The following is a 10,336-nucleotide window of genomic DNA, read 5'->3' as shown; positions in this document are numbered from 1 at the left end:
CTCCTCCCTTCAGCTTCTTTGTCACCTTCAAAGAGCCTAAACCTACTCTGATACCACTGTTGGGGATTTTTCTGAGAAAATCCCAAAAACAAACAAAATAAACTCCACAGAGGCAATGCTCTGTTTCTACCTTTCCAGGATCTTTTTACACAGGGAAGCTTAAAAAAATTACTGAGGAACAGAGTATTTCACCACCATAAAATGATTGATATTCATTTAAAATAAAAATGCCTGAAACAACATATTTCTTCCTCTTTTACTGAGAGGGATTTAACATTCAACCAAAACTCTGTTTTCACCTGAGAATTCACTGAGCTGGGTTTACTGCTGTAAAACCCTTTTTACATTACTACTGTAAAAATCTTCTTTTACATACTGTTGTAAAAGAAATTTACATATGCAACTTCAAAAACTCATACACCCCGCACTGCTGTGCATATATCCTCGTTTAAGAATCAACAAAGCAATAAAAGTTTCATGATGTTCCTTCGTTTTACGATGGCCAACAAAACATTACAACCCTCCCCTGTTCTCTTTCTTTTCTACACACTGCTGTGTGTGTTTCATTATAGATTCAATGAACAAAAACCCACGAGCATATATTTCATGGCTCGTTATATAAAAAAACATAACACAAAAAAATCTATACTACCGTGGGTTTTCTTTAATACATATGGTCAACTACAAAATAAATACACGCTGTATATAAAACTTAAAACCATTACCTACACCTATGACAATTTATTAATAACAGGTATGGTCAACCCAAAACTTGACTTTTACTTCACGCAATCCTTGATTTGATGCGGGCCCGTATGCAGCTTCAGGCGATCGACGGCGGAGAGCGCGGGAGCAGATCGGACGGCTCGAATGGATATCGGGAGGCATTACATAACTGAACAATAGCTCCCGAAAAATTACGTTTGCTTACGTATGGGGAGAGCCACGCGTCTGCACCAAATTTTATCGGAGTTGATCGCCGGAATATCCCTTCGCCGGAAAGCTGGTGCGAAATATTTCAAGCGGGTTTCGTAAACGGTTTCTGGCGATGGTATGGCTGCGCAGTTGAAATTACACATTCAACAGGGGATTCATCGAAGTCTCCGATCTCAGTAATAGTAGATCATATATCTTCATTTGGGACGAATTCAGATACAATGTTCTTTAGGCCTCAGTTGTCAGTCCTTGCAACCACCTATGGGTTTCACGGGTGAAATTTTAGACGAAGATCTGATTTCTTATCAGAGGAAGCAAGCATCCAGATTGAGACGGAAAAGAAGGGGACAAAAGATAGCTCTTAAGCAGAGCAGTTTATTTTCTGATGAGGGGATGAAGGGCAGCTCAGATCAACATACAGCCTGAAACAGGGAAGCCTCGATGGAGGCCTCTTCGTCTTGTTCAATTTCAAAGGTGGTTGCAGATAATATGCAGTTGCAGTCGTGGAGTATGAATGGAGAAATCAGGAATTTGAGGACGGTTGTTGGGTCTGAAACCAGTTCTAGTTACATTAAGCGGCCCTACCATCCACCTGCTAGCAAAAAACCCAGGAGGAATCGAAGCTTTATTTCTGAGACTGGCGAGAGCCATCTCGAAAATGAAAATCTGGAGGCCAAATCTGAAATCCTCTTTCGAGAACTTCATCTTTTGGCTGAAGTTTCCGTTCTGGTTCTGGAGAATGAGCAGGTTGGTCTCCTTGAGAATATGAGAGGAGAGAAAGAGATTAGAAAGGCAATCTTCACTCCCATGGGCGTATCTTTCTTGTAGAAGAGAGAGTACTCAGAAGAGCCAAAAGTGCTTTTAGGCGATGGATTCATTGATCAAAGACGGAAACTCGCCCAAAATTCTGCAAAACTTCCCCGAACATGTTAAAATATAATTGGTTTGAAGGGCGAAAATAAAGCTCTTGCCTTGAGTGGGCAAAATTTAATTTCACATAAAAATTAGCCTTAAATAGATGGTGATGGGTTTATAGCCTTAAATAGATGGTGATGGGTTTACTATAAGATACTTTTGATGAATAGATAATTAACTAATTACAAATTTTGTAATAAGTTCAAATGTTCAATATATTAAAAGCTATTGTAACCTAAACCAAGTCCTTAAATGATTTTCATAACTTAAATACGCCTAAGTAACAATTTTTTATACCAAAAATTAAAATGATAATCCAATCAAAACAAAAACAATTAATATACATTTTACTCCACATAAACCAAGTGGTCCTAAGACAACTTAATAAACAAAAACAATTAATATACATTTTACTACACATAAATCAAGTGGTCCCACAGTGGAATAGAGAATGCAAAATAAATCAAGTGGTCGCACGGTGGGTAGAGAGCTGACCTTGCAGAGAGGTGGCATTGTCCCCGCAGAAGAGGACTGTAAAGTCATTGCTTCCGGAACAACTGAAGGTGACCTTGGCGCCGTCCGTTAGATAGGTGTAGGCCTGAGGGCATTGGCGCTTGAAAATCCTCGAATAATTAGTCGCAGTGCAATTTTTCCAATATTCCCCCCTACAGCAATATTGCGATGTATTAAAAAGAGTGCAGGCGCTCTCGCATCCGCCGGAAACCGTCAATCCAGCGGGGCAGATGGCACTTATGCTGCTACAGGCGTCGGCGTCTGCGTGGCACGAAGAATTGTTGGGCTTGATCGACATTGGCGAGTCGGAGCCATCGACGACAGAGATGTGATAAAAGACGTGGTTGCTTTCAACTTCAATGAGGGAGTACTCGACCATCGTCGCAGGGGCCTTTCCGGCGCCTTGACAGTTTAGCAGACCCCAACAGTCCCCAGTAACGCAGCTGCCGCGGCCGTTGTCGTCAAAGGTACAACCCGGTCGCCTCCTAAACCTGCCGATTGCTGTATCCGACGGGACTTCAATCCTCCGCGACTGCCCTCTGTGCAGCCGTTGTCCACCGCCTAGTGTTGCACCGGCTGCCCAAACCGTGAATGGGCAGTTGTTCTGGATCTCGAAGATGGCACCCCCCGCCCCTGCAAAGCATCATGAATGCAGTTATAAACGTAACCCTCGGGGCGCGAAAAGAAAACTAAACTAAACTATGACTGCAGTCAGCACCCTGTATAACGCTGATGAATAATGCGGACATGAACGCGAGCGAAACTCCCTGTGCTCTGGTCATGGCTGTGACTCAAACTTTCAGCAGCAAAAGCCAAAGTAAAGCCAAAGTATGAGAGCGTCCATAAGGTGTCCACAGCAACAAGTAATAGCCTAAGTAATAGCCTACAAGACCCGGGACGATTCACGCGTTTACTGACCAGTCGCTTCTGACACCATTGACCATTTTTGGTGTGTCTTACTCGGCAGACATACTTTCCTTCCGGAGACAAAACCAGATTTTTAAATAGTACGACCTTAGGAATTAATTATCTATTCTACGTTTTCAAAAAACGGTGTCGTGGTGGTCGTTTTTCTCTTCTCCAGCTCTCCGACACGTTTTCCGTAATTACACCGTCATTGCTGAGGTCAACCTGAATGGAGATGAGACATTGCTGAGGTCAACCTGAAGGACATCCTGAATGGAGATGAGACATGGCGGAGATTGGTGTGAATGTTCCGAGGTTGGTTAACAAGAACGAAATTGTTCCGAATATCCCTGGGATTTTTATGAACCAGAACATGGGCTGGATTAATGGCAAATGGATAGAGCGTGTCAGCCGGACGACAAGCTCTTTGAAACGGCTATCAGAATTCACACTACCATTTGATTGCACCGAAATGCACATGCCTTTACCACATTTATTCAATGAGACATCACTCAATAGATTAGAGCAACATACTTTCCGTGCATTAGAATCAAAGAGATAAAGGCTGATGCTAATTTAAGACTGCCTCGATTACTTGTTATTAACTCACCTAGGAATGAATCAATTTGATAGCACGTTGATGCTAATTTAAGACTGCCGCGATTACTTGTTATTAACTCACCTAGGAGTGAATCAATTTGATAGCACGTTGTTCTGGTTGGTGTGATATTGCAATATTGGATGTGACTACTTTTGTTTTAAACCTATTTTAAATTAGTTTATTCATATAAATAAAATTAAACGGAAATAAATTAGGGTATTGCAATATTTATTTTATTTTTAATTTTTATTATTAATAATTATAAAAAATAATATAGAAATAAGTATATATTTATTTAAATTATTATATTATAACACAGTATAATTGAGAAAATCAATATTATTTTTATGTGTGACGTAATATGAATAAAGGAAATAGCAATATTAATATAATAATTAATTTTCATGATTTTTATATTGAATTTGGGTATTTGGAGAAACACCATAGGATAGTTGAATCAATTATCTAGGCAATCTCAGGAAAAAGGAACTTCTCTTTAATTTTTTGGTTCATACAAATAAAATTAAAATAAAAATTTAATGATCGAAATTCTTATTTTATTTTTGAAATTCTTATGTGTTACCATTACCACTATAATCTGGATAAAAAAACATGTTAAAAAAAAAACCTACAATAACAATTTTTTTCAACATGATAATTTTTTAATTAAATCTAAATGCAAAATAAACATAATCAGTATCCAATAATGTTAGTAATTATATTTTATTGGCATTTTCAAAAAAAAATCACATCACACATTCAAGGAGAATATTATATTTATCTTTTCATGACAGGAAGTCAAAATATTAATTTACATTTATAAAAATATTAATAATTTGATGCGTAAAATATAAAAATATAAGGTTTAACCTTCATTTATAAAATTAAATAATATTATATTAATAATTAATACGTTCAAATACCTAATAAAACATTGGTATAATATGTTTTGGTTAAATGGATAGGTTCCAATAATGGGGATGCTTAGAACCTCCATTAAAACCTAAGATTTATGTTAACTGTGGCTTACGGGTTGTTACACTTAATATACAGTAGAGTTTATAATCTGAGTTAGAAATTTCAATTAAATAAGAATTATCAATTTTTTTATATTTTAAAAAATAATAATTAATATCTAAATAATAATAATTAATATTTAAATAACAATAATAAATATATTATAATTAAAGAAATTCATAAAATAAAAGTAAAGTTTCATGATATATATTTTAAAAAATTTAGAATATAAATTATATTTTTTTTCTGACTAAACCCAAAATTATTCATTATTTATAAATTTATAATTTTGATATGTTTGATTACATCCTAGTTTGTAAGATTATTATTAATTTTTTTCCTCACATGGTTCCATAAAGGTATAATATAAATGTTCAAAAATAAATTATATTCATAATTTTACGATTATCCTAAAAGTTTTTGGTTTTGGTTTTGATGGTTTAAAAAAAACAAAATTCATTTTTTAAATGGTATAAATGATATTGAAATATATTTAGAATAAAAGTTTTTGGTTTTGGTTTTGATGGTTTAAAAAAAACAAAATTCATTTTGTAAATGGTACAAATGATATTGAAATATATTTAGAATTTTAAATTATAAATTTTATGTACATGTCATTTTCTTAGTATATGTTTAATTTTTTAGTATATTAATATTAATTTTAGAGTTTACATAAAAATGTTTAATGATGATGATGATTAACGTTTATTAAAATCAATATGGTCTATCAGATTTTAAGAAGGAGAATCTAATTGTAATTCTTTAGAATCTTATTTCTCTACTCAAAAAGAAGGGAAAGAAGCACACCAAGATCACTATAGTTGGGTTGACTAAGTAAGTCAAGAAGATTGGAAGTGTGACAAATGTTAGAGAAATGAGAGCAGATGTGAGTAAGGGCTGGACAATCTAAAAGAAAGTGTTTTTCATCCTCCACTTTCTTAGTATCACAAAGCTGACAAAATCCCAGGGAATCTTGGGAGTAGACCACCACCCGGTTTCACTCTGAAGTTCATGAGAGTTAGTTCTAATCTTAGCGATTTTAATCTTTTTCTTCGAGCTGGTCAAAATAGAAAGATAATTCTGGTTCTCTAGGGTGGGGTTGATCACCTCCTTATAATACCTTAGCTTCCTTTTACCCTCCAGCTCTTTATCATCCCATAAATTATCCTTAAATTTGGAGGTGATAGTATCTTTGACACTATCCGTGCTTCTGAGGATGATCTCCTCATTTATCCCCCAAGGGCTAAGCCAGGACTGGGCATCTTTATGCCACCCACATTTAAGGCAAAGGTGTGGGTTTTGACTAAAGTTAGAAGCAATTTGAGGAGGCCTCTTGGATTCCATGTTGTAAAGTTTCTTCTTATACATTAGATATTTAAACATAACCCTTCTTTTAATAGGGGAGAGGCCAGCTTCGATCAGGAGGATAGGATAGTGGGTATTTCCCTTGATCTTGAGGTTGTAGGTTATGAATTTCTTTTGGATCATCTCAATCTTTCTCCAAGACTCTCTCGATATACTGCAACCCTAGACTTCACAACCATATAGGACAATAGGGGTGATGAGGGTCTCAAAGAGGAACATTTTTTTACTCCAAATACAAAGATTGACAACCTTACAATTGTTTTCAAGCGCATAATAAGCTTTCCAACCTCCAATAATCCTTTTCTCAATGTTGTAGTTCCAGTTAAGCTGATAAGGGATGTCAATACCCAAATATTTATAAGAAGAGACTTGTTCCAAGCAATTGTCATCATAGATGAAATTTCCATGGGTGATATTTTTCGATTTAATTATCATGATTTTAGTCTTGTCGCTATTAACCGTCATACCCATCTTGGAGCAATAGTCACGAAGAGCTTTAAGCTGCTTGTCCAAGTCCTCATGGCTTCTAGAAATAAGAACGATATCATCGGCATAGAGGAGAAGAGTGATGGTAATACCAGTGAGCTCAGTTCCTTTGCACCCACGATTTCTAGAGACTCCTCTAACTTATCGATGTAATACCAAAAAGGTTAGGGGAGAGGTGACACCCTTGCTTAACCCCGATATTGTATTTAATGTCTTTAGACCACCCTTCAGTGGTTTTAATCTTGGCAACAACTGTCTCGTGGAGGCTAATCACAACAATCTTCAACTTAGGAGGAATCATGATCTCATCAAGCCTTTTCCAAAGCTTATCCTGAGGAACAATGTCAAAGGATTTTCTAAAGTCCACAAAGAAACAAAATAGATCAGCTTTACTCTTGCGACATTCCTCGGCAATGATCCTGAGAGTGACGAGATGGTCGATAGTCGAGTGGTATCTCCTAAATCCAGCTTGCCATTTAGCTCTTTTACCGTGGATTTCAATCCAATGGCTAATCTTATTTTCCAAAATAAGACCATAAATCTTAGCTAAGACACGGCTAATCATAATGGTTCTTTAATTAGCGGGAATGGTTTTGTCCCCATTTTTTAAGATAGACACAATAAGGTTGTGTGTCCAAGGCTTAGGGAAGCCATGCTTTACATCCAAAGTGAGAAGCTTATGAAGATAAGGAATGAGGATAGATCTTCCCAGCTTTAAGATCTCATCTTGGTATCCTTCAATGTCTTTAGCTTGCCCCCTAGCAAGCTTATTAATCCCAGACTCAACGTCCTCAAGAGAAAAGATATCTTCCTTAATAGGAGTGCTAACGATGTTGTCCATGGTGTCTGGGGAGTCATACAACTTCTTAAGATAGATTTCCCACTTTTCTAAGGGGATAGAATGATTATCTTTAGATTTATGAACAAGCTCATTCTGCCAAATTTTTTGGGTGCAACTTTAGAGAGGTGAAAAAGATGCTCTTGTCTCTTATTAATATAAGACTACTTTTTCTTTTTAAAGAGGACTTTGTATAAACTAGAGTGTAGAGTAAGTAAGTCTATTTTTTTATTTAATTATATTTAATATTAAATATATATATTTAAAAAATATAAATAAAAATAAGTTTTCATTATTATTCTATTTTTATAAGTTAATTATTTTATAAATTTATAATAATAATAATAGGCATTTTTAAGCAATTATAAAATATATTATTTTTTCATAAACCATATTATATATATGTATGGCTACATAATGAAAATAATAATAATAAAATCTAGAACTTCACTATAATGAAATTTCTTTTAATAATCAATTTTTAGACGAGGTCCATTCATATGAACATTTAACTCATGAATATAATTGGACATTTACAATATAATAAACAAATAAATAAATATAAAATATTAGATATTGTGGCTGGTAAAATTACCCAAAAAAATAAAAATAAAAAACGACAAAAGAAGAAGAATAAAGAAACATTGGCATTGTTATAAAAAAATTAACTTTTAATTCACGTGGCATAGTTAGGATAGCTGTGTTATGTACTATATAAATTATTTGATTCAAAGTTCAAATCCTCATATGGCAAGCCAACCAAAAAAAGAAATTAATATTTTATAATATCTTAATTAACGTTGTTAAAAGGAAACTCTCTCTAAAAGCAAAATTATGTAAAAAAATTCAAAATTTTGAAAAAAAAAAAATATTAATTGATTACTCACCACTTTAAAATAAAATAATTATTTATCCTCTTTTTAAAATAAAATTTCTATCCCCAAAATTCTAAAAAGTTATTGTTTATAGTAAAAATTAAAGAAATAAAATATTTAATTCTAAAATTCTAAAAAGTTTTTTATTTGTAAGGTGAATTTCATTAACTCCAAAGATTCGAGATTACATCGAGAGGAAAAATTTATTTTTCAATCCCTCACTAGGGAGACTGGACTGTGTTGCGGATAATTTGCCGTCATCAAAGGCCTACCATACAAAAATTAAGGCCTAGCATTCATGACAGCACTGTCCCTTAATTCTAGGAGTAAATTATGTAAATTTCTCTGCTAATTGATATGAAATTAGTATGTAATTATCTCTCTTTAATTATAAACAAAGATCCTCACCACAATTACAGTGTGGTGGTTTATTCAACCCTCTCATGGTATCAGAGCAAGCCATACCTCACGTGCAGTAGAGAGGCCAACAACCTCTGTCAGGGCTTCCTTGGTGAGGGAGGAACGAAGAAGGCAGAGAAGACGTTGATCTATAGATTTCCACTCTAGGTGCTTGTCATTGGGTGTCTGAGAAGTAGCAGGATTAAACTGAGGGGGAGGTACGATGGTGCCATCAACATAACCCAACAAATTCTGACTCTCAAGAAGAGGAAGAAGTTGACTCTTCCAAAGGAGATAATTGGTGGAGGAAAGTTTAATGGTGATCATATGAATTAAGGTGTTGAAAGGAAGAAGGGAGGTTTCGGTAGCCATGGGGAGGAAAGGATAGAACAACAAAAAAACTGGCAGAAGGAAGCAAGGAACAAGCTGCAAACCACTGCCTAAACTTCAGATTGAATGCTCCTTGTTCTTGCAAGCTCAATCAGCTCCGAACACAGGTCAACAACAGCTCAATAGCTCTCGGATGGCAGCTGTCTTCTTTCTCCACACTTGACCACCGTTCGAAGGCCTGCAAAATCCATCTCAAGGACGAACTTCAACTGATGAAACGTGGCACCAAATCTGTTGCCGACTATGCTCGTGTGTTCAAAGCCCTCTGCGATCACCTTCATGAAATTAGTCGGCCCGTTGATGGTACTGATAAGGTGCACTGGTTTCTCCGCGGCCTCAGCACTGATTTCTCCAGCTTCTCCACTGCGCAGATGGCGCTCACGTCTCTTCCCAGCTTTTTCGACCTCGTTTCCAAAGCTGAGAGCTTTGAGATTTTCCAAAAGTCACTTGAGCCCACTTCTCCTCCTGCTGCGACATTCACAGCTGCCAGTCGTGGTCTTGAACGGTCAACCAAGCGTAGCTCCTTCCACAACTTCCATGGCCAAACCCCTACAAATCGTGATCGTGGTAACTATGCAAATCATGGTTGTCATTCCTCTGGTCCAGGACGTTGCCCTCTCCGTTGCCAAATCTGTCGACTTGATGGCCATCATGCTGGTCGCTGCAATCAGAGGTATGTTCGCAATGAGTCAACTGCTCATCTTGCTAAAGCCTTCACTAGTTCCCGTTCTCTCAATGATGCAGTGGTCTCTGATTGGTTCTTGGACACTGGAGCTTCAGCCAATATGTCTAATGACCCATCTCACTTGGACTAGTCCACTCAGTACAATGGTAAGGATTCTATAATTGTGGGAAACGGTGCCTCCTTACCCATCACACATACTGGTACCCTCTCTCCTGCTCCAAATATTCATTTATTAGATGTCTTGGTTGTTCCCCATCTCACCAAAAATCTTCTCTCAATTAGTAAATTAACCTCTGATTTTCCCTTATCTGTTACTTTTACTAATAATCATTTCTCTATTCAGAATCTTCAAACGGGAAAGGTGGTAGCAACCGGTAAGAGAGATGGCGGCCTATATGTGCTGGAGCGTA

General features: G+C 36.2%; 1 protein-coding gene and 1 pseudogene across 1 annotated transcript; one reads left to right on the top strand and one right to left on the bottom strand.

Moving 5' to 3' along the window:
• Positions 1–2,314: 2,314 nt before the first annotated feature.
• LOC149183155 (pathogenesis-related 5 protein Cup a 3 pseudogene) lies at positions 2,315–3,146 on the bottom strand (annotated as a pseudogene).
• A 410-nt stretch (positions 3,147–3,556) lies between these two features.
• Positions 3,557–10,056, top strand: LOC149183154 (uncharacterized). The gene is made up of 2 exons (XM_089414851.1): positions 3,557–3,676; positions 9,328–10,056. Exons 1-2 carry the CDS (start codon positions 3,557–3,559, stop codon positions 10,054–10,056), a joined length of 849 nt encoding a protein of 282 aa, XP_089270977.1.
• The last annotated feature ends 280 nt before the right edge of the window (positions 10,057–10,336 follow it).

This window comes from Pinus tabuliformis, chromosome 3_2 (genome assembly GCF_031772625.1).
Source record: "Pinus tabuliformis cultivar Carrire ecotype Pingquan chromosome 3_2, CPIR1, whole genome shotgun sequence".
Classification (NCBI taxonomy): Eukaryota; Viridiplantae; Streptophyta; class Pinopsida; order Pinales; family Pinaceae; genus Pinus; species Pinus tabuliformis.
The sequence above is the reverse complement of the archived record's forward strand: the minus strand, read 5'-3'. Positions and strand labels throughout refer to the sequence as shown.

Coding starts and splice junctions, on each gene's coding strand:
- LOC149183154 (XM_089414851.1), top strand. CDS start 3,557: ATGGCGGAGATTGGTGTGAATGTTCCGAGGTTGGTTAACAAGAACGAA. Junction 3,677..9,327: donor ATGGCAAATGGATAGAGCGT/GTCAGCCGGACG, acceptor TGTTCTTGCAAG/CTCAATCAGCTCCGAACACA.